The 25850-nt window shown below is 37.9% G+C and overlaps 1 protein-coding gene across 1 annotated transcript in view; it reads left to right on the plus strand.

Annotated features, from left to right (window-relative positions):
• The window catches only part of HPS1 (Hermansky-Pudlak syndrome 1 protein), a 107616-nt gene that overhangs the window by 15349 nt on the left and 66417 nt on the right, over nt 1-25850 (plus strand). Inside the window, exon 3 of the mRNA XM_070088942.1 lies at nt 10807-10919. Coding sequence (XP_069945043.1) covers nt 10807-10919 — 113 coding nt within the window. The remainder of the gene's footprint in view (nt 1-10806; nt 10920-25850) is intronic.

Consider the following 25850-nt stretch of genomic DNA (forward strand, 5'->3'; position numbering starts at 1 on the left):
ATTATGAGCACAATTATAACTGGCTGCCTTTTTTTTTTTTAACATGTTGGTCATTTCCCACTGAGGCAGGGTGACCCAGAAAGAAAGAAAAAACTTTCATCACCATTCAACACTTTCACCATTACTCATACATAATCACAGTCTTTGCAGAGGTGCTCAGATATGACAGTTTAGAAGTCCCTCCAAATTGCCAATATCCCAAACCCCTCCTTCGACCCTTTGACTGTTTTGGTCGTATATATACGTACGTCTTACAAGGTACTGTGTTTAATGTATATACAGTAAGGCCCCGCTTTACGGCTTTTCGCCTTACGGCATTCCGCTAATACGGCAATGTCAAATTATGACCAAAATTTGCTATACGGCAAGCGGTCTTTTAAATACGGCGCCCCCCACCCGGTTTGTTTACATTTTCCGTGACCACATCTATTATGTCAGGAAACTTTCCAAAATTTCACGTTTTAAAGTTACTGCATATTTTATATGTACTCTGATAATTATACTTATGTGTACCTGTACCTAAATATACTTACACACTGTGCTGGTGTGCAGGTACACATTAAAATCGCTAAGTCTTTCTCTACTCATGACGCCAATACTACGTAATAATAATCACTCTTGGGCACACTAAATGTCTTATTTTACATCAATATAGGTATTTTCATTAATCCATCTATGATATATTCCTCAAAATTATATATGAAACCCGTTACATAGCATATAAACATGATACATACACTCAGAATAAAAATTGATGTAAATATGAGATTTGTTTACAAAGCAGCTGTGTAGGTAGTGTCGGAAGAATTACGTTTTCTCTAGTCAAACACTGGGGGATAACTGTAGAAAAATATTCTTTTTGTATGCCTTTACTCTATGTATAGCAATTCACGACCCTTGTGGGTTTAGTGCTTTTTATAATAAACAATAATAATAATTATTATTATTATTATTATTAATAATATTATTATTATTATTAATATTAATACTAATATTATTATTATTATTATTATTATTATTATTATTATTATTATTATTATTATTATTATCTTCATTCACTCTAAAAATGGTGTGTTGCTGTTTGTTTATTCTGAACTAACTTGTACAACTTGTACACAATGTAAGAGTATTTGTATTGTGAGGTAATTATTATTAAAATAAAAAAAATATTGAGGTAAATGTTTTACAAACTCTTACAAATGGACGTGAATGAACTAAAAGTAGACACATATTAATACGCATTTATTTCGCCTGACCAAGTGATCGTCCACTACCTGTTCAGTTTGTGTTCTTACATTGTCTCAATTCTGTATCTTGTTCTCTCTCTCGTTTACTCTTTCGTTAACTAGTTGGCTCTCTTTGACGATGGCGTCTAAAGTTAGCTGTAACAAAAAGAGAAGTCGTAAGCCTCTTGCTTTAAGTGCCAAGTTAGAGGATGATGGTGTGCCATTCTGATTTTATTCAATAAACACCCTGCCACTCACCTCTCACACATTAATATTAATATTTTAAGGTAAGTAATAAGTGTACTCTGTGTGTATCTTACCTTTTATTGTGTTTTTAATGCCTATTTCTATTGCTGACTTAATATAAGTTAGTGTAAACTTGTTGTCTGGCATTTATTGCATATTTTATATGCTCTGATAATAATACTTGTGGAGCTGGGTGGAGGGACAACATTACGTTTTCTCTATTCAGCCATCAGAGAAAACGTGTATGAATCTGCGTTTGGCCCAGCCACTCCCCCACTCCGCTTTTGTTTACAATTTTCGGCATGAATTATTCATTACTTCTACCTTCATTTATGATGGCATCTAAAGGTAGTTGTTAGAAATGATTAAATTCAGTGAACAAGGCATGTCGATGTTAATAATATGGTTCTGGGCCACAGTGTAGGTAGCCGGTAGGTGTAGCCTGGGCTACACCTACCGGCTGCCTACACTGACTTTATACAAATAAATACTACTCACCTCTCTTCCTATATTAAGACTACACATATTTTATGGTAAATAATGAGTGTACTGTATGTGCATTTTACCTCTCTGGGATGTTTTAAATATCGTATATTAAGTATGAGATGGGGAGCCAGGGCTACCTGCACCTGACTTCCTACAAATAAGTACTACTCACCTCTCTCCCTACATTAAGATTACAAATACTTTAAGATAAGTAATGAATTTACTGTGACTGTATTTTACTTTGTGTGTTTTTAATGCCTAGTTCTATTACTAACTTAATATAATTTAGTGTAAACTTGTTGTTTGGCATTTATATGCATTTATAAATGGAAAAAAATGGAGTTCTGCCTTCCGGTGATGTCTGCTTTCCGGCGACAGCCTGGAACCTAACCCGCCGTATAAGTGGGGCCCTACTGTATACTCATAAATTCTAGCGGCTTCAAATCAAGCAGGAGAAAGCTAGTAGGCCCACATGTGAGAGAATAGGTCTGTGTGGTCAATGTGCACCATATAAAAAAATCCTGGAGCATGCAGTGCATAATGAGAAAAAATACTACGAACGTTTTTTTAATTAAACTGCCGACTTTGTGGTCAATTTTTGTATAGTATTTATGCTTCTATTCTCGTTTTCTTGGTCTCATTTGATAGAATGGAAAACATATTATAGAAATAGAGGTGATTTTGATTGGTTTTACTATGAAAAGAACCTGGAAATGGAGCTCAAAGTATGGAAAATGTTTGATTTTTGCCGATGTTCAAAAGTAAACAAATGATGTCATTGTCCAATAAATGTCTAACTAGCCATTCTAATATGCAGTCATGAATGAGTTGACTTTATTTGTACAATTATTACAATATTGCCGTAGTCTGCATAACGGTAAATCTTCTATATTTTTGTTTGAATAAAAATTCAAAGTAGAAAGCAAGAGTAATATCAGAGGGGCCTGGAGACGTGACTGATGAACAAAGAAAATGTTATTTTAGAGCCAGGAATGTCTGCATTGTTCATTCTGGACCTTATTTTGAAATTGTCATTTTTTTTAATTTTCGTGAAATTGGCTAAATTGCAAATTTCTGACCACATTATTGGGTAGTTGAAATCGATAAATGGGCAGTTTCTTGTACTCAATCGATAGAAAAAATGGAGTTCTAAAGAAATAGATACGAGTTTGGTCGACTGGAACAATGTAATTAGCCGAAAATAGGGCTCAAAGTGGGCGAAATCGCAGATTTGTAAATATCGCCTAGGTCACTAACTTTGCGAGAGCGTAATTCCATCAGTTTTCCATCAATTTTCGATTTTTTGGTGTCATTACAATTGGGAAAAGATTCTCTATCATTTCATTAGGATTGGGGGTTGTGAAAGTCAAGGGGTTAAAGTGCAGGCATTGTACTTCCCATTTCCAGGACTCAATTCTGGCTAACCAGTTTCCCTGAATCCCTTCACAAAATATTACCCTGCTCACACTCCAACAGCTCGTCAGGTCCCGAAAACCATTCATCTCCATTCACTCCTATCTAACATGTTTACACATGCTAGAAGTCCAAGTGCCTCACCTACAAAACCTCCTTTACCCTCTTCCTCCAACCTTTTTGAGGACAACCCCTACCCAGCCTTCCTTCTCCTATAGATTTATACACTCTCCAAGTCATTCTACTTTATTCCATTCTCTATAAATGACCAAACCACCTCAACAACCCCTCTTGAGCCCTCTGACTAAAACTTTTAGTACCTCCATACCTCCTAATTTTCACACTATGACTTCTCTGCATAATATTTACACCACATATTGCCCTTAGACATGACATCTCCACTGCCTCCAGCCTCCTCCCTGCCGCAGCATTTAGAATCCATGCTTCACACCCATATAAGAGTGTTGGTTCCACTGTACTCTCGTACATTTCCTTCTTTGCCTTCATGGATAACATTTTTTGTCTCCACAGATACCTCAATGCACCACTAACCTCTTTTCCTTCATCATTTCGGTGGTTAACATCATTCTTCATAAACCCATCCACTGACAAGTCAACTCCCAAATATCTGAAAACATTTGCTTCTTTCATGCTCTCACCTTCCAATGTGATATCCAGTTTTTCTTTATCTCAGTCGTTTGATACCCTCATCACCTTACTCTTATCTATGTTCACTTTCAACTTTCTACCTTTACACACCCTCCCAAACTCATCCACTATCCACTAACCTTTGCAACTTCTCTTTAGAATCTCCCAAAAGCACAGTATCATCAGCAAAAAGTAGCTGTGCCAACTCCCATTTTGTATATGTTCCCAATAATTTAATCCCACCCCTCTCCCCAACACCCTAGCATTTACTTCTCTTACAACCCCATCTAAAAATATGTTAAACAATCATTGTAACAATACACATCCATCCCTAAGACCTACTTTTACTGGGAAGTAATCTTCCTCTCTCCTACACACCCTAACCTGAGCCTCATTATTCTCATAAAAACTCTTTACAGCATTCAGTGACTTACTACCTATTCCATACATTACCTATTCCATACATTCCTTCCCTATCCACTATCATAATCCTTGTCTAGATCCATAAATGCAAGGAAAACTTCCCTACCTTTATCCAAATACTGTTCACGTATGCATTTTAATGTAAACACTTGGTCTACACATTCCCTACCCATTCTAAAGCCTCCTTGTTCATCTGCAATTCTGCTTTCTGTCTTAACTCTAGTGCATAGTGCATCTAGGATCTTGTCGTAGTGATCCAATAGTTGAGACAGACAGGAGCGACCTGCTCTAAACCCATGTTCCCCTGGGTTGTGTAATTGATGGGTTTCTAGATGGGTGGCGATCTTGCTTCTTAGGACCCTTTCAAAGATTTTTATGATATGGTATGTTAATGCTATCGGTCTGTAGTTCTTTGCTATTGCTTTACTGCCTCCTTTGTGGAGTGGGGCTATGTCTGTTGTTTTTAGTAACTGTGGGACGACCCCCATGTCCATGCTCCCCCTCCATAGGATGGTAAAAGCTCATGATAGGGGCTTCTTGCAGTTGTTGATGAACCCGGAGTTCCACGAGTCTGGCCCTGGGGCAGAGTGCATGGGCATGTCACTTATTGCCTGTTCGAAGTCATTTGGTGTCAGGATAACATCAGGTAGGCTTGTGTTAACCAAATTCTGTGGCCCTCTCATAAAAAATTAATTTTGATCTTCGACTCTCAGTCTGGTTAGCAGCTTGCTAAAAACTGAGTCATATTGGGACTTGAGTAGCTCACTCATTTCCTTGCTGTCATCTGTGTAGGACCCATCTTGTTTAAGTAGGGGCCCAATACTGGATGTTGTTCTCGACTTTGATTTGGCATAGGAAAAGAAATACTTTGGGTTTCTTTCGATTTCATTTATGGCTTTTAGTTCTTCCCACGATTCCTGACTCCTATAAGATTCCTTTAGCTTTAGTTCAATGTTTGCTATTTCTCTGACCAGTGACTCCCTATGCATTTCAGATATATTGGCCTCTTTTAGCCACTCTGTTATTCTTTTTCATTGCCTGTAAAGGGAGCGCCTGTCTCTTTCTATTTTACATCTACTCCTCCTTTTTCTTAAAGGAATAAGCCTTGAGCATACATCGAGTGCCACAGAGTTAATCTGTTCTAGGCATAAGTTGGGGGTCTGTGTTGCTTAGTCTATCTTCCCAGCTTATATTGGTTAGGACTTGGTTTACTTGGTCCCACTTTATGTTCTTGTTATTGAAGTTGAATTTGGTGAAGGCTCCCTCGTGACTAATCTCATTTTGTCGGTCTGGGGCTCCGCGCATACATGTCTGAACCTCGATTATATTGTGATCTGAGTATATTGTTTTTGATATGGTGACATTTCGTATCAGATCATCATTGTTAGTGAAGATGAGGTCTAGTGTATTTTCCAGTCTAGTAGGCTCTATTATTTGCTGGTTTAAGTTGAATTTTGTGCAGAGATTTAAAAGCTCGTGTGTGTGTGAGTTTTCGTCCAAGCTGCCTCCTGGTCTGTCCGAGCTGCCTCCTGGTGTTATCACTGCAACAACATTATTTGCTATATTCCTCCATTTTAGGTGCCTTAAGTTGAAATCCCCCAGGAGCAAGATGTTGGGGGCAGGAGCTGGCAGATTTTCCAGACAGTGGTCAATTTTTAACAGCTGTTCCTGGAATTGCTGGGACGTAGCATCCGGAGGCTTGTAGACTACCACAATGACTAGGTTTTGGTTCTCGATCTTTACTGCTAAAACTTCCACTACATCATTTGAGGCATTAAGCAGTTCTGTGCAAACAAGTGACTCTGCGATATACAGGCCAACCCCCCCCCCTTTTGCCTGTTCGCTCTGTCGCATCTGTATAGGTTGTAACCCGGGATCCATATTTCGTTGTCCAAGTGATCCTTTATGTGGGTCTCTGTGAAAGCCACGAACATTGCATTTGCCTCTGCAAGCAGTCCATGGATGAAAGGTATTTTGTTGTTCGTTGCTGGCTGTAGACCCTGTATATTTGCAAAGAAGAATGTCATCAGACTGGTGGTATTGGTGGTACTGGGGGGGACTTTTTTTTTCCGGCATTTGTATCCATATCTGTTGGTTTGGAGTGGAGGCCATCGACTGTGGTTCCACTCCAGGAATGACTGGATTTGGTGTACGATTTCTGCCATTTCCTGCCAGTTTTTTTTCCTTCCTGGCACTAAAAAACCTCTCCCTCTTGAGTGGCTGTGGCTACCCAGGTTTTCCCATGGTCTAGATGTTTTGTATCTTTTTGTCCCCTTTAGATGGTGTGCCTGGCAATTTAAGTTATAGTACAGTCTTTCCTGTACTGAAGAGGGACACATTTCAGGGTGAAAAAGCTTACAGGAAGGGAGTTTGCATTTTCCTGTTGTCATGTGGGCATGGCATTTTCTAGGGTGGTCAAAGTTGCATGTCTCATCTGTTTTTCCAGATTTCCCATGCCTACAGATACCAAGTGCATAGTATGTGCACAGGTCTGGTTTCCGTTTGCTTTGGGTTTCTGTGACTGTATTCCCTGTTGGTGCATGTTTACCTGTCTTTCCTATCCTCACTAGCACTAACAATGGGGCTCTCACCATTTGTTTTTGGTAATATATCCTCACTATTGCTAGTGGAGTCCCCTTGTTTGCTATCTCCTGTGGTATTACTAGTTTGTAATATTGGTTTTATCTTGTCCTTGACTACACTTGTTTCCCCACTACAGCTCCTGTCTCCCTCGAGGTCATTTATATGCATTCCTTCATGCATACATTTACTGACTACCTGAACAGCACCTCCATCCTCACTATTACTGTCTCCCAGGACAGCACCTCCAGCTTCACCATTACTGTCTACCAGGACAGCACCTCCAGCTTCACCATTACTGTCTACCAGGACAGCATTATCAGCCCCACATTTACTGACTACTGGGGCAGCACCTCCAGCCTTACAGTTTCTGACTACATGGCCAGCACCAAGGGCGATACCATCCTGCCGAGACTTTTTATTTTCCCATCCGTTATAGAATGCTTCCAGGTTTTCTGTGAAGGCTACTTTGATGTTATCCTCTTTTATTACCAGTGTGATTTTAGTCCACAGATTGCTCTCATTTGGGCATACCCAAAAACACTTCCCTGATTTAATACTGCTTGTAGATAGTTCTTGGATATCTGCACAAGGGGCGTGACGCCAATTTCCACAAAAATGGCAATTTATCCATGTGGAAGCCCGTTTGTGTGATTGACTGCAGACTACACAGTGCTTCATAATGTGATTTGAATGGTTGATTTACTGTAATTCTACTAGTAACCTCTTGAATATTCTACTAATAACCTCCTTAAAGTGAAGCTCTTGCTATTTGTATTTCTATTTGTAACAGTACTTGTATATTAAGACAGCTTACCGGTGTACGTTCCTGTTTTATATTTATTGTTTGTATTTGATAAGGGCGCCCAAAACCCCGTCTGTTTACAGTCTGCTTTATTGTCCAACGAATCCGTTTGAAACCGGTCAAGGGTTCAGACCAGCCAAGTAAATCTTATATTATTATTATTATTATTATTATTATTATTATTATTATTATTATTATTATTAATAATAATAATAATAATATTAATAATAATAATAATATGTATAATAATAATACAATAATAATAATAATAATATCAGGTTTCTATGTTATTTATATTGCTTATTATGTCATATTAGATGAAGTGAGATAGATAAATAAGCCGTACAGTTGATATTAGTGAAATTGTTGAAGTACAGAATTTCACTGGAACAGATTAATTGCATTTCAGTTAATTTAAATGAGGAAAATTGACTCTGCAAACGAGCAAATCCAGTTGTGAGCAAGGTCATGAAATGGATTAAACTCGCAAGTAGAGGTTCCACTGTACGTATATGGAATAGGTGGTAAGTTACTAAATGCTGTAAAGAGCTTTTATGAGGATAGTGAGGCTCAGGTTAGGGTGTGTAGAAGAGAGGGAGACTACTTGCCAGTATAAGTAGTCTTAAACAGGGATGTGTAATGTCACCATGGTTGTTTAATATATTTATAGATGGAGTTGTAAAAGAAGTAAATGCTAGGGTGTTCGGGAGAGGGGTGGGATTAAATTATGGGGAATCAAATACAAAATGGGAATTGACACAGTTACTTTTTGCTGATGATACTGCACTTATGGGAGATTCTAAAGAAAAATTTCTAAGGTTAGTTGACGGGTGGGAGTGTGTGTAAAGGTAGAAAGCTGAAAGTGAACATAGAAAAGAGTAAGGTGATGAGGGTATCTAAGGATTTAGATGAAGTAAAATTGGATATCAAATTGGGGAGGAGGAGTATGGAAGAAGTGAATATTTTCAGATACTGTTTGGGAGTTGACATGTCAGCAGATGGATTTATGAAGGATGAGGTTAATCATAGAACTGATGAAGGAAAAAAGGCGAGTGGTGCATTGAGGTATATGTGGAGACAAAAAACGTTAAATATGGAGGCAAAGAAGGGAATGTATGAAAGTATAGTAGTACCAACACTCTTATATGGGTGTGAAGCTTGGGTTGTAAATGGTGCAGCAATGGAGGCAGTGGATATGTTCTGTCTAAGGGCAATGTGTGGTGTAAATATTATGCAGAAAATTCGGAGTGTGGAAATTAGGAGAAGGTGTGGAGTTAATAAAAGTATTAGTCTGAGGGCTGAAGAGGGGTTGTTGAGGTGGTTTGGTCATTAAGAGAGAATGGATCAAAGTAGAATGACATGGAGAGCTTATAAATCTGTAGGGGAAGGAAAGCAGGGTAGGGGTCATCCTCGAAAAGGTTGGAGGGAGGGGGTAAAGGAGGTTTTGTGGGCGAGGGGCTCGGACTTCCAGCAAGCGTGCGTGAGCGTGTTAGATAGGAGTGAATGGAGACGAATGGTATTTGGGACCTGTCGAGCTGTTGGAGTGTGAGCAGGGTAACATTTAGTGAAGGGATTCAGGGAACGCAGTTACGTATTTTTATATAGCCAGACTTGAGTCCTGGAAATGGGAAGTACAATGCCTGCACTTTAACCCTTAACCCGTAAACGGTCCAAACGTATATATACGTTTTTTCAACATTTGAAAGTATGTAAAAAAAAAGTAGATCTTTTTTTTTTTTACATTTGAAAATGTGTAAAAAAAACTTTGATCTACTTTTTTTTTGTTATATTTGAAAATGTGTAAAAAAAAAACGTAGATCTACTTTTGGAGCACTACACATGTGAACGTAGATCTGCTTGGACTGTTTATGGGTTAAACTGTCCAAATGTAGATCTACGTTTTTTCAACATTTGAAAGTATGTAAAAAAACGTAGACCTTCTTTTTTTTCACATTTGAAAATGTGTAAAAAAACTTTGATCTACATTTTTTTTTGTTATACATGTACTGTATTTGAAAATATGTAAAAAAACGTAGATCTACTTTTGGAGCACTACGCATGTGAACGTAGATCTGTTTGGACAGTATAAGGGTTAAAGGAGGGGTTTGGGATATTGGCAGTTTGGAGGGATATGTTGTGTGTCTTTATACGTATATGCTTCTAAACCGTTGTATTCTGAGCACCTCTGCGAAAACAGTGATTATGTATGAGTGTGGTGAAAGTGTTGAATGATGATGAAAGTATTTTCTTATTGGGGATTTTCTTTCTTTTTGGGCCACCCTGCCTCGGTGGGAGACGGCTGACTTGTTAAAAAAAAAAAAAAAAAATTGTGACTTAAGACCTGGAGGTGGGAAGTACAGTGCCTGCACTCTGAAGGAGGGTGTTGATATGTTGTTTTTTAACTGTAGTATAGGCATGCCTCTGGCAAGACAGTGATAGAGTGAATGATGATACAGAATAAGTATTTCTTCTCTTTTGGGTCACTCTGCCTTGGTGGGAAACACCCAATGTGGTATTATACAGCTGTCTGTCAAGAGTTTCATGGTAGGATTGATATTAGAATTGATTGTCTTGTAAATTTAGTATGCACAGTAGTATGAGTGAGTTTTATTTGTATTAAGTAGGTACACTTTTGTACATTAGGTGACTTTTAGTTGTGCACTTCCCCCTTAAAAAAATAAAATTAAGCATCACAAAAAATTTGCAAATACATATACCCATTTTCAAATTTGTTTGGGGGAGATCCTTCAGTTGAAACTGAAGAATAAAAATGAGAGAATTTAAAGTGCCACAAATTTGTTGGGAGCACTATATATTTATCATATTCTGTATGTTTATCAAAGTACATTTATCATCTTTACTTAATCTGTATTTCAACTCTTGCACATGAACGTTGCCTTTGATTTAATAATGTTCAGTGTGTTTGTTTACAGAAAGCATAACCAATGTTTATGTATTTCAAACATTTGTTTGTTTCAGTATGCTGGGTATTTGTTTGTTGGAGTTGGTCATCAAGAAGAATCTCACATACAGAGGATAATTAGCATAACTATTCGCATTGTGCAGCTCATTGTTGGGCCCTGTGTCTCTATGTGAGTAGCTATCCTTGTAATTTATTTTTATCAAATAATTGATATTTTCATTATGCCAAAGTACAGCATAGCAGTTAGTGTACTTTTTTAGTCAGAGGGTACTTATGAAAAATATAATTCATATTATGAAAGGAACATTTCACAACTAATTCACAAACTGTGAAAATAGAACAGTGTGTTGGTCCATCCTAGATTGATAGCAAACTGTAAGTGGTGATGAACCAATTTAGTAATTTATACAAGAGAAGAGGTTACTGGCAAATTGCTCCCAGCATTTTAGTTGCCTCTTTTATCACACATGGCTTAAAGAGGAAGAATTCTGTTCCACTTCCCCATGGAGATAAGAGGAAATATAGAAGAACAAGAACTATTAAGAAAATAGAAGAAAACCCAGATGGGTGTGCATATATATGCATGTGCATGCATGTGTAGTGTGACCTAAGTGTAAGTAAAAGTAGCAAGATATACCTGTTATCCTGCATGTTTATGAGACAGAAAAATGACACCAGCAATCCTGCTATCATGTAAAGCATTATAGGTTTCAGTTTCACACTCACTTGGCAGGACGGTAGTACCTCCATGGGTGGTTGCTGTCTTCCAGCCTACTACCTAGCAGGACTGAGAGTTTATCTACTTTTTATATCTGATTTGTGGGTTAGTTGTGCAAGTGAGAAATAGTACAGTACATGCTCAGGATTCCTATTACAGTGTATTTATGAAGAATTAAAAGGTGCAATACTGTGACTGTAACAGTACAAAAATAACCTGCACATAGAAGAAAGAAATTTGTGATGACATCTTGATCCGACTGCGACTAGTTAATGGTCCAAGTCAGACCAAAACATCGTCATAAGTTTGTCTCCTATGTGTGGATTTTTATTTGTATACAATGTAATTTAATTTTTAAAACCTTTGGAAGTCATATCACCTCTTAACTATATTCTTTTATATTTTCTTTTCTCTTGACACCTTTTTCTTTCTGCAAGTTTCCAGTCTCAAGGGGTATCTGAGATTAGGACAAGTTTTATTTTGTAAATCCCTAAATGAAGACATATAGATGTGTAAGCATATATGTATATACTTCATGTAGATTCAGTCTAGAATAACCCAGTAGTCAAACTGTATGATTTATTTCCACTGGGAGTTCTTAATGGTTAAACCTTTGTTGTAATTTGTTAGACTGCTTGACCGTTGTTAAGATGTAATTAAAGACAACATAATCATGGTGGAATTTCATCATGATTATAACTGGTATATGTTAGTTGTTCTGTGGATTATTACTCCTGTGGCCCAGTCTCAGACAACATGCACACACAAGCACAACACAGAGCATAAGACAAACAACACATAGCACAACATGCACAAACACAACACAAACATAACATGCACAACACATGCACATTCAACACAAGCACATACACAGCACATGCACATACAACATACATAACAACATTAATGCACATCTTAACATTAGGGTTGACACACTGACTCATGCATCCCTCAAGCTGCATTGCTTCTTATTTTGTTTTTTCTACCCATAATTCATTCACCACCCATTGTCTGCCCTTGACTCTTGGTCCCACTCAGTACTGTTTTTATTTATTTGCAACTCCTATGAATTAAAATGAGCAGTTTCCATCACTTATCCATTCACTCTGATTTAACTCTTGGTGTTCCACTCTTTCAACCATACTGAAATCTCGCTCATCATCAAAACTCTAAAGAACAAGATAGGAGACCTAAATAACTTATCACCACTCATGTATAAAAAAGCTTCTCATGTGTTGTTACCAATTATTGCAGCTCTTTTTAACAAATCCATTGAAACTTCCACCTTCCCGTCCATTCTTAAGACAGCAAGGGTTACCCCGATCCTCAAAGGAGGTGATCCAACTGAACTGAGCAACTATAGGCCTATATCAAACTTGCCCCTACTATCTAAATTCTTTGAAAAATTAATTCACAAATAAATCTACTCCTGCTTAGAATCTTACAAAATACTTAACCTCTGTCAGTTTGGATTTAGACTGAAAAAGTACTGACGATGCAGTTATACATGTACTTGAACTAATATATTCGGCACTCGAAAAAATGAAATTCCCTTGGAACTTTTCATAGACCTATGAAAAGCTTTTGATACAGTTGACCGTGACCTATTGCACCTAAAACTTGAACATTACGGGGTCAGAGGACACTCTCTCGATAACTTAAAATCTTATTTTAGCAATAGAAACCAGTATGTATACACTTGGTGCCAACTCCACTACACAACCTGTTCTTGTTGGAGTCCCACAGGGAGGTGTCCTTGGCCCACTTCTCTTTCTTATTTACATCAGTGATCTCCCAAACACATCTAAACTCCTTAAACCCATTTTATTTGCAGATGACACTACTTATGTCTTCTCTCACCCAAACCTAACTATACTAACAGACACTGTAAATTATGAATTACTTAAAATATCTACATTTACTAAAAAAGAGAAGAAGAAAAACTTAATAAAACTGGGATGCTTGAATGTGTGTGGATGTAGTGCGGATGACAAGAAACAGATGATTGCTGATGTTATGAATGAAAAGAAGTTGGATGTCCTGGCCCTTAGCGAAACAAAACTGAAGGGGGTTGGGGAGTTTCGGTGGAGGGAAATCTGGAGTATCTGAGAGAGTTAGAGCTAAGGAAGGGGTAGCAGTAATGTTGAAGGATCAGTTATGGAAGGAGAAAAGAGAATATGAGTGTGTAAATTCAAGAATTATGTGGATTAAAGTAAAGGTTGGATGCGAAAAGTGGGTCATAATAAGCGTGTATGCGCCTGGAGAAGAGAGGAATGTAGAGGAGAGAGAGAGATTTTGGGAGATGTTAAGTGAATGTGTAGGAACCTTTGAACCAAGTGAGAGAGTAATTGTGGTAGGGGACCTGAATACTAAAGTAGGAGAAACTTTTAGAGAGGGTGTGGTAGGTAAGTTTGGGGTGCCAGGTGTAAATGATAATGGGAGCCCTTTGATTGAACTTTGTATAGAAAGGGGTTTAGTTATAGGTAATACATATTTTAAGAAAAAGAGGATAAATAAGTATACAAGATATGATGTAGGGCGAAATGACAGTAGTTTGTTGGATTATGTATTGGTAGATAAAAGACTGTTGAGTAGACTTCAGGATGTACATGTTTATAGAGGGGCCACAGATATATCAGATCACTTTTTAGTTGTAGCTACACTGAGAGTAAAAGGTAGATGGGATACAAGGAGAATAGAACCACCAGGGAAGAGAGAGGTGAAGGTTTATAAACTAAAAGAGGAGGCAGTTAGGGTAAGATATAAACAGCTGTTGGAGGATAGATGGGCTAATGAGAGCATAGGCAATGGGGTCGAAGAGGTATGGGGTAGGTTTAAAAATGTAGTGTTCAGCAGAAGTTTGTGGTTACAGGAAAGTGGGTGTGGGAGGGAAGAGGAGCGAATGGTGGAAAGATGATGTAAAGAGAGTAGTAAGGGAGAAAATGTTAGCATATGAGAAGTTTTTAAAAAGTAGAAGTGATGCAATGAGGGAAGAGTGTATGGAGAAAAAGAGAGAGGTTAAGAGAGTGGTGAAGCAATGTAAAAAGAGAGCAAATGAGAGAGTGGGTGAGATGTTATCAACAAATTTTGTTGAAAATAAGAAAAAGTTTTGGTGTGAGATTAACAAGTTAAGGAAGCCTAGAGAACAAATGGATTTGTCAGTTAAAAATAGGAGAGGAGAGTTATTAAATGGAGAGTTAGAGGTATTGGGAAGATGGAAGGAATATTTTGAGGAATTGTTAAATGTTGATGAAGATAAGGAAGCTGTGATTTCGTGTATAGGGCAAGGAGGAATAACGTCTTGTAGGAGTGAAGAAGAGCCAGTTGTGAGTGTGGGGGAAGTTCGTGAGGCAGTAGGTAAAATGAAAAGGGGTAAGGCAGCCGGGATTGATGGGATAAAGATAGAAATGTTAAAAGCAGGTGAGGATATAGTTTTGGAGTGGTTGGTGCAATTATTTAACAAATATATGGAAGAGGGTAAGGTACCTAGGGATTGGCAGAGAGCATGCATAGTTCCTTTGTATAAAAGCAAAGGGGACAAAAGAGAGTGCAAAAATTATAGGGGGATAAGTCTGTTGAGTATACCCTTGTAAAGTGTATGGTAGAGTTATTATTGAAAGAATTAAGAGTAAGACGGAGAATAGGATAACGGATGAACAAGGAGGGTTTAGGAAAGGTAGGGGGTGTGTGGACCAGGTGTTTACCGTGAAACATATAAGTGAACAGTATTTAGATAAGGCTAAAGAGGTTTTTGTGGCATTTATGGATTTGGAAAAGGCGTATGACAGGGTGGATAGGGGGGCAATGTGGCAGATGTTGCAGGTGTATGGTGTAGGAGGTAGGTTACTGAAAGCAGTGAAGAGTTTTTATGAGGATAGTGAGGCTCAAGTTAGAGTATGTAGGAAAGAGGGAGATTATTTCCCAGTAAAAGTAGGCCTTAGACAAGGATGTGTGATGTCACTGTGATTGTTTAATATATTTATAGATGGGGTTGTAAGAGAAGTAAATGCGAGGGCCTTGGCAAGAGGCATGGAGTTAAAAGATAAAGAATCACACATAAAGTGGGAGTTGTCACAGTTGCTCTTTGCTGATGACACTGTGCTCTTGGGAGATTCTGAAGAGAAGTTGCAGAGGTTGGTGGATGAATTTGGTAGGGTATGCAAAAGAAGAAAATTAAAAGTGAATACAGGAAAGAGTAAGGTTATGAGGATAACAAAAAGATTAGGTGATGAAAGATTGGATATCAAATTGGAGGGAGAGAGTATGGAGGAGGTGAATGTATTCAGATATTTGGGAATGGACGTGTCAGTGGATGGGTCTATGAAAGATGAGGTGAATCATAGAATTGATGAGGGGAAAAGGGTGAGTGGTGCACTTAGGAGTCTCTGGAGACAAAGAACTTTGTCCTTGGAGGCAAAGAGGGGAATGTATTAGAGTATAGTTTTACCAATGCTCTTATGTGAGTGTGAAGCATGGGTGATGAATGTTGCAGCGAGGAGAGGGCTGGAGGCAGTGGAGATGTCATGTCTGAGGGCAATGTGTGGTGTGAATATAATGCAGAGAATTCATAGTTTGGAAGTTAGGAGGAGGTGCAGGATTACCAAAACTGTTGTCCAGAGGGCTGAGGAAGGGTTGTTGAGGTGGTTCGGACATGTTGAGAGAATGGAGCGAAACAGAATGACTTCAAGAGTGTATCAGTCTGTAGTGGAAGGAAGGCGGGGTAGGGGTCAGCCTAGGAAAGGTTGGAGGGAGGGGGTAAAGGAGGTTTTGTGTGCGAGGGGCTTGGACTTCCAGCAGGCATGCGTGAGCGTGTTAGATAGGAGTGAGTGGAGACAAATGGTTTTTAATACTTGACGTGCTGTTGGAGTGTGAGCAAAGTAACATTTATGAAGGGATTCAGGGAAACCGGCAGGCCGGACTTGAGTCCTGGAGATCGGAAGTACAGTGCCTGCACTCTGAAGGAGGGGTGTTAATGTTGCAGTTTAAAAACTGTAGTGTAAAGCAACTTTCTGGCAAGACAGTGATGGAGTGAATGATGGTGAAAGATTTTCTTTTTTGGGCCACCCTGCCTTGGTGGGAATCAGCCAGCGTGTTAATAAAAATAAATAAATCTACTTGGATGACTACCAACAAACTTACTCTCAATATAGACAAAACCTACTTCATGCTATTTGGAAACAGAGCTTCAAATGTACAGCTAAACATATTGATAAATGGTTCACCTATTTCAAGACACACAGAAGGCAAATTTGTAGGTCTCCACCTTGATTTCAGTCTCAAACAGCAGATATCCAAGAAAGTCTCCAAAACAGTAGGCATCCTTTCAAAGATATGGTATTATGTACCCCAAATGGCTCTTCTTGTGCCTTAGCACACACTCATTTACCCTTACCTCACCTATGGTATATGTGCATGGGGCTCAACCACAGCAAACCTCTTTAAACCTTTAATAACCCAACAAAAAGTTGCAGTGTGATTGATTACGAACTCATGCACAAGACATTACACTTCACCACTTTTTAAGAGCCTTGTTTAATATGCAAAACATCCACACTTATTATTGTTCCTACTTTCTTCTTCTTTCAACACACCGGCTGTATTCCACCAAGGCAGGGTGGCCCAAAAAGAAAAACGAAAGTTTCTCTTTTAAATTTAGTAATTTATACGGGAGAAGGGGTTACTTGCCCCTTGCTCCCGGCATTTTAGTCACCTCTTACAACACGCATGGCTTACGGAGGAAGAATTCTGTTCCACTTCCCCATGGAGATAAGAGGAAATAAACAAGAACAAGAACTAGAAAGGAAATAGAAGAATACCCAGAGGGGTGTGTATATATGCTTGTACATGTATATGTAGTGTGACCTAAGTGTAAGTAGAAGTAGCAAGACATACCTGAAATCTTGCATGTTTATGAGACAGACAAAAGACACCAGCAATCCTACCATCATGTAAAACAATTACAGGTTTTCGTTGTACACTCGCTTGGCAGGGCGGTAGTACCTCCCTGGGTGGTTGCTGTTTACCAACCTACTACCTAGGTATTGTTCCTACTACATACACATAATATACTCACCCTCCTCTCAAACTACTATAGATAAAGATAAGATACTTTTTTTTTTTTTTGTTGAGGTTGCAATGTGTAATTATAATTTTGGTTTGCTAAGTACAAAGAAAACCACTATCATGGGCAGACTAATCCTAGTACATACATAATAACTACTTAAATCTAGACAAGATAAAAGTGGTTAACTTGTATTAAAATCTCTATTTAGCTTTAATACTAATGCGAGGTTCAAACAGTAATACGTATTTCCTGGATTGGCAGATGTGTAGCCCTTTGACTGTCGCAAACCCAATTCTGAAACTGTCTCCCTGTGTCGCAAAATATTCGAAAAAAAAAATTATTTTTTTCTTATGAAATGATAAGGAATCTTTTCCTGATTGTAATGACACCAAAACTACAAAATTTGATGGAAAACTTACAGAATTACGCTCTCGCAAAGTTAGCGATGTCGGATGTATATTAGCATTGGTGATTTCGCCCACTTTGACCCCTATTTTCAGCCAATTCCATTGCTTCAGTCAACCAAACTCATAGCTATTTCTTTAGAACTCTATTTGTTCTATCGATTGAGTACAAGAAACTGCCCATTTACCAATTCAACTACCCAATAAAGTGGTCAGAAATTGGCAGTTTGGCCAATTTCACACAAATTAAAAAAGATGCCAATTTCAAAATAGGATTCAGAATAAACAATGCAGACATTCCTGGCACTAAAATAACATTTTCTCTGTTCATTAGTCACATCTCCAGGCCCCTCTTATATTACTCTTGCTTTCTATTTTGAATTTTTATTCACACAAAAAATAGAAGACTTACTGTTATGCAGACTACTGCATTATTGTAAAAATGGTATAAATAATATCAGTGCACTTGTGAAAGAATATTAGACTCACCAGTTGACGTGTATTGGATGCGTGGTGTGATTTTTTTACTCTTGAACAGTGACAAAAATCGAACATTTCTGCTACTTTGTGCTCAATTTCAAGGTCCTTTTCATCATGAAACTAATCAAAATCATCTCTATTTCTGTAATATGTCTTCCATTCTATCAAATGAGAGACCAAGAAAACGAGAATACAACCATAAATACTATACAAAAAATACACCTCAAAGCCGGCGTTTTAATCCAACATTGTCGGAGTTTTTTTTTTCTCATTGTCTACTGCATACTCCGGGATTTTTTTTTATACTCTGCACACTGACCACACAGACCCATTCTCTCACATGTGGGCCTACCAGCTTTCTCCCACTTGATTTGAGGCCTCTAGAATTTAGGCACATTAATACGTCAGAAACACTGGCTCGTAAGACGTACATACAGTGGACCCTCGCCTAATGCTATTAATCCGTTCCTGAGAGCTCAATGTTAATCGAAATTATCGTTAGGCGAATTAATTTTCCCCATAAGAAATAATGGAAATCAAATTAATCCGTTCCTGACACCCCAAAGTATGAACAAAAAAAATTTTTTACCACATGAAATATTAATTTTAATACACACAAACTGAAGAAAACATGCACAGTTACATGACACTTACCTTTATTGAAGATCTGGTGATGATGGGATGGGAGGAAGGGAGAGTGTTGATGGTGTTAGTGTTTAGAAGGGGAATCCCCTTCCATTAGGACTTGAGGTGGCAAGTCCTTTTCTGGGGTTACTTCCCTTCTTCTTTTAATGCCACTAGGACCAGCTTGAGAGTCACTGGACCTCTGTCGCACAACATATCTGTCCATAGAGGCCTGTACCTCCTGTTCCTTTATGACATTCCTAATGTGTTTCACAACATTGTCAGTGTACAGGTTGCCAACACGGCTTGCAATAGCTGTGTGAGGGTGATTTTCATCAAAAAAGGTTTGCACTTTAAGCCACATTGCACACATTTCCTTAATCTTTGAAGTAGGCAACTTCCTCAATTTCTCTATCCCCTGCTCCGAAGCAGTTTCCTCAGGTGTGGCCTCTTGCTGTTGAAGATGATCTAGCAGCTCATCAGTGGTTAGTTCTTCATTATCCTCCTCCACCAACTCTTCCACATCCTCCCCACTAACCTCCAACCTCAAGGATTTCCCCAATGCCACAGTGGATTCCTCAACTGGCATAGGATTCCCAGGGTTAGCCTCAAACCCTTCAAAATCCCTTTTGTCTACACATTCTGGCCACAGTTTCTTCCAAGCAGAGTTCAAGGTCCTCTTAGTCACTTTCTCCCAAGCCTTACCTGTAATGTTTACATAATTGAGGATGCTAAAGTGATCTCTCCAAAACTCTCTTTGAGTCAATTGAGTTTCTGAGGTCACTACAAAGCACCTTTCAAACATAGCTTTTGTGTAGTTTCTTGAAGTTGGAAATGACCTGCTGGTCCATGGGCTGAAGGAGAGGAGTGGTATTAGGAGGCAAAAACTTGACCTTAATGAAGCTCATTTCCACAGAAAGTCGCTCTGCCACGTCTGAAGGATGACCAGGAGCATTGTCTAATACCAGGAGGGACTTAAGGTCTAATTTCTTTTCAATTAGGTAATTTTTCACGTTGGGGGCAAATGCATGGTGTAACCAGTCATAGAAAAAGTCCCTAGTGACCCATGCCTTACTGTTTGCCCTCCACGGCACACACAAATTAGCCTTGAGGACATTGTTTTTCCTGAACACTCTTGGAGTTTCAGAGTGATACACCAATAAAGGCTTCACTTTGCAATCACCACTAGCATTGGCACACATCAACAGAGTAAGCCTGTCTTTCATAGGCTTATGTCCTGGGAGTGCCTTTTCCTCCTGAATAATGTACGTCCTGTTTGGTATTTTCTTCCAAAACAGGCCTGTTTTGTCACAATTAAACACTTGTTCAGGTTTCAGTCCTTCCACTAACAAATATGAATACGTATATGGACTAAGATAGTTAATTTAAAGCTAAAAATAAAGGCGCTAATGAATATAAAAATTAAAACAAAGAAAAGATAACACTTTAGCACCTGATTTAGCACCTTAATTAGCACCTTATGTGGCTAAGTAAATGAGAATCAGTTACTGTTAATCACTAATATGAAAATATAGATTAAGATTATAATTAAAGCTAAAAATGTACGAGGCACTGGGTATACATACTAGGATTCAGTCTAAAAGTTAAATCTTTAGCACCTGATTTAGTTCCTTTTTTTTAGCACCTAATGTTGCTAAGCATCATACTGTTTTATTGATACAGTAAAACATGGTTTAGAAAGACACGTAAGCAAACACTATAACATATTTATTAGAAAACGTTTTGGTCCTGGAACCTTGATCACTTCTAACATACAGAGGTAGAAAGACATTATATATATAGGCGGAGAGTGAGATGTGACGCACGTGACCTGAGGAATGTCATAAGAACATAAGAATGGAGGAACACTGTAGAAGGCCTACTGGCCCATACGAGGCGAGGGTAGACGATGAAATCACGTGACTCCTGTGTTGTTGGGTTGGTGCTGCTTAAGTATCATGTATGCCAATGTTTTTGAAATTTTGTAGTTTCCAGTGTTGCGTTCTATAGTGTCGGTGACGGTGATTAGTGAGGCTTCTAGGCACCGTCGGCGTCTGAGGTCTGGTTCGGTGAGAACGAGTTGTGCCTCGTTCCAGTTCATCAAATGCCCCGTGGAGTCTCTGTGGAGGACACAGGCGTACCTTACATCGACGATGTAATCTTAACATAACACTTTGCTTTTGACCCGGCGTGCCTAGCAGTCGGGCTTATTTTATATGGCTGATTTCAGTGTTAATATGCATCTCATCTTTTATTAGCTGAAGTGCTTTGTTGGTGCAGTTGTCATGGTTTGCATCTGAGCTGGTTAACCCTTTCGGGGTTTCGGACGTATTAGTATAGCTTACGCACCAGGGTTTTTGACGTACTAGTACGCCTAAATTCTAGCACCCTCAAATCTAGTGAGAGAAAGCTGGTAGGCCTACATATGAAAGAATGGGTCTATGTGGTCAGTGTGCGCAGTATAAAAATATCCTGCAGCACACAGTGCATAATGAGAAAAAAAAAACTTTGACCGTGTTTTTGGATTAAAACAGCGACTTTGCACTGTATTTTCGTATGGTATTTAATGTTGTATTCTAGTTTTCCTAGTCTCATTTTATAGAATGAAAGACATATTACAGAAATTGAGATGATTTTGACTGGTTTTACAATGAAAAGTACCTTGTAATTGAGCTCAAAGTAGCAGAAATGTTCGATTTTTACCAAAGTTCAAAAGTAAACAAATCATGCTAAGCGTCCAATACACATCAACTGGTGAGCCTAATATTCTTTCACAAGTGTGCTGATATTATTTATGCCATTTCTACACTAATGCAGTAGTCAGCATAACAGTAAATATTCTATATTTTTGTGAGAATAAAAATTCAAAGTGGAAAGCAAAAGAATGTAAGAGGTGCATGGGGACGTGACTAATGAACAGAGGAAATGTTATTTTAGTGCCAGGAATGTCTTTCTTGTTTATTCTGGACCCTATTTGGAAATTGGCATCTTTTGAAATTTGTGTGAAATTGGCAAAATTGCTAAATTCTGACCACTGTATTGGATAGTTGAAATAGGTAAATGGGTGGTTTCTTGTACTCGTTCGATAGTAAAAACGGAGTTCTAGCGAAATAGTTATGATTTTTGTCGACTAGTACACTGGAATTGGCCGAAAATAGGGCTCAAATTGGGCAAAATCGCCTATGTGTAAACATCGTCAAGACCGCTAACTTTGCGAGAGCATAATTCCGTAATTTTTCCATCAAATTTCATACTTTTGGTGTCATTATGATCAGGAAAAGATTCTCTGTCTTTTCATAAGAAAAAATAATTTTTATTTTTTTGAAATTTTGGCGACCCTGAGAACAAGTCTGGGAGAGGGCCTGGGGACCCTGAAAGGGTTAAAATAACAGAGTCTAGGAGCTTGTCTTGTTCAATCATGTCCCTTTGATACTGGAAGCATGCACTCCATTGGGATTAAATGTTTAACCTCCAATCTTGTGTAGCTTCTGATAGCTTGGTCGTAAGGGAATCTATTTGCTCATTATGTATGTTGTTTGCAGGTTTGCATGTTGCTTGGTCATGTTTGTTAAGATTGTCAGTTTGTCTTCTAGTTCACTAATCCTTGAGTTTTGTGTCATTAGATGGCACTCTGGGTTGCTAATCCTCATGTTTTGGGTAAATAGAGAGCACTCTAGATTCTCCTTGATAACTACAACAGAACACATAGGCATAATACAAGACACAAATCACTCTTTGATATCCCTCATGTCCATCTCTCCCTATGCAAAAATGCCATGCACATAAAGAGCCCGAAGATCTGGAATTCATTGCCAGAACACACTAAAGGGCCCCTGCCTGCAAATCAATTTAAGGCCCTACTTAGAAATTACCTCATCACTCAGAATTAACCAGAAAAACACTTCACATAAAGCCTACCAGTTACTCAGAAAACTCCTAAATAATTTATGACTGCTCAACTATTTGATCATTTTCTTCAAACTTAAAATTGTTTCAATTTCACTGTTGTATATTGTGCTTTATGATTGCTCAGCTATTTAACCCTTTGACTGTTTTAGTTGTATATATATGTCTTACGAGCCACCGTTTTTGATGTATACTCATAAATTCTAGCAGCTTCAAATCAAGCATGAGAAAGCTGGTAGGCCCACATGTGAGAGAATGAGTCTGTGTGGTCAGTGTGCACCATATAAAAAAAATCCTGCAGCACGCAATGCATAATGAGAAAAAAAACTGACCGTTTTTTTTTTAATTAAAATGCTGAATTTGTGGTCTATTTTCGTATAGTATTTATGGTTGTATTCTCATTTTCTTTGTCTCATTTGATAGAATGGAAAACATATTATAGAAATAGAGATGATTTTGATTGGTTTTACTATGAGAAGAACCTTGAAATGGAGCTCAAAGTAGGGGAAATGTTTGATTTTTGCCGATGTTCAAAAGTAAACAAATGATGCCATTTTCCAATAAATGTCCAAGCAGCCATTCTAATATGCATTCATGAATGGGTTGACATTATTTATACAATTATTACAATATTGCAGTAATCTGCATAACAGTAAATCTTCTATTTTTTGTTTGAATAAAAAATCAAAATAGAAAGCAAGAGTAATATCAGAGGGGCCTGGAGACGTGACTGATGAACAAAGAAAATGTTACTTTAGAGCCGGGAATGTCTGCATTATTTATTCTGGACCCTATTTTGAAATTGTCATTTTTTAATTTTCGTGAAATTGGCCAAATTGCAAATTTCAGACCACGTTATTGGGTAGTTGACATCAGTAAATGGGCAGTTTCATATATTCAATCGATGGAAAAAATGGAGTTCTAAAGAAATAGCTATGAGTTTGGTCAACTGGAACAGTGGAATTAGCTGAAAATAGGGCTCAAAGTGGGTGAAATCACCGATTCGTAAATATTGCTGAGGTCGCTAACTTCGCGAGAGCGTAATTCCATCAGTTTTCCATCAAATTTCCTTCTTTTGGTGTCATTACAATTGGTAAAAGATTCTCTGTTATTTCATAAAAAAATTTTGTTTTTTTTTTGAAAATTTGTGACACCAGGAGACACCTCAGGATTTGGGTTTGCGACAGTCAAGGGGTTAATCATCACTTCAAACTTAAAATTCTTTCAACTTCATTGTTTTAAATTGGGTTAACCCTTTCAAGGTCCAGAGGCCAGATCTTAGAGTGACAGCCAGGGTCCAAGAATTTTCAAAAAAATTTTTTGTTATTTTTTCTTATGAAATGGTAGAAAATATTTTTCTGAAGGTAATAAAGTAAAAGGTACAAAATTTGATGGAAAATTGACGAAATTACGCTCTTGCGAATTCTGATGCGTCTGATATTTACGCATCGGCGTTTTTGCCGACTTTGACTCCCATTTTAGGCCACTTACATTATTCCAGTCGACCAAATTCTTAGCTATTTCGCTAGTATTACTTCTATATTATAGATTGAGCACAACAAATTGCCTAGCCAACTGTTTCAACTACCCAATAAAGTGATCGGAAATTGGTAATTTGGCCAATTTAACACAAAGTTCAAAATAATCCAGTTTCAAAATAAGATCCAGGAAACAATGCAGGCATTCCTGGCACTAAACTAACATTTCCTCTGTTTATTAGTTATGTTTTTAAGCTTTACAAATGAATTCCATTTTGATATTTTATTCACACCAAAAAATAGAAGATTTACTGTTATGCAATGTTGTAATAATTGTATAAATAATATCAGCACATTCATTAACATATATTAGACCCACCAGCTGATGTGTATTAGACTCGTGATGACATTTGTTTACTCTTGAACATTGGCAAAAATTGAACATTTCTGCTACTTTGAGCTCAGTTTCAAGCCATTTTCTTTACTGAAACCAATCAAAATCATCTCTATTTATGTAATATACCTTTCATTCTATAAAATGAGACCAAGAAATTGCAAATACAACTGTAAAAAAAACACCGCAAAGTCGCTGCTTTAATCCAAAATTATGGTCGCAGTTTTTTTTATTTCATTATGCACTGCATGTTGCAGGATTTGTTTTATGTAGTGCACACTTACCACATAGATGTGTTCTCTCATATCTAGGCCCAGATTTACCACTCACAGGTTATCTGAATGAGCTGAGCTCATGGCATAGATCTACGGTTTGGACCCTGGCTTCAAAGCCGTAAGTCTATGCGACGGACCCTGAAAAGGTTAAATTGTGATGCATACTGTATTTTTTATATACTATATCAAAACTATAATTATTCTCTACCAAACTTACTAAAGCCATATAGCGTGAACTAGTTGAAGATTAATTTTTTTTCTATTCACTGTAACTCACCTAATGATCATATGTAAAATTACAGCACTGTTATTGCCTTATTAACCCTTTCAGGGTCCATGCCGTAGATCTATGGCTTTATGTTGAGGGTCCAAACTGTAGATCTATGCCATGAGCTCAGCTCACTCTGATAAGCTGTGAGAAGTAAATTTGGGCCTAGATATGAGAGAATACATCTATGTGATATGTGTGCACCACATAAAACAAATCCTGCAGCACACAGTGCAAAATGAGAGAAAAAAAACTTAGACCATAATTTTCGATTAAAACAGTGACTTTGCAGTGTTTTTTTGTATGTTTTTTATGGTTGTATTTGCAATTTCTTGGTCTCAGTTGATAGAATGGAAGATATATTACAGAAATAGAGATGGTTTTGATTGGTTTTAGTACTGGAAATGGCTTGAAATTGAGCTCAAAGTAGTGAAAATGTTAAATTTTTGTCGATGTTCAAGAGTAAACAAATGACCTCACACGTCTAGT

Source organism: Cherax quadricarinatus, chromosome 26 (assembly GCF_038502225.1).
Source record: "Cherax quadricarinatus isolate ZL_2023a chromosome 26, ASM3850222v1, whole genome shotgun sequence".
Taxonomy (NCBI): domain Eukaryota; kingdom Metazoa; phylum Arthropoda; class Malacostraca; order Decapoda; family Parastacidae; genus Cherax; species Cherax quadricarinatus.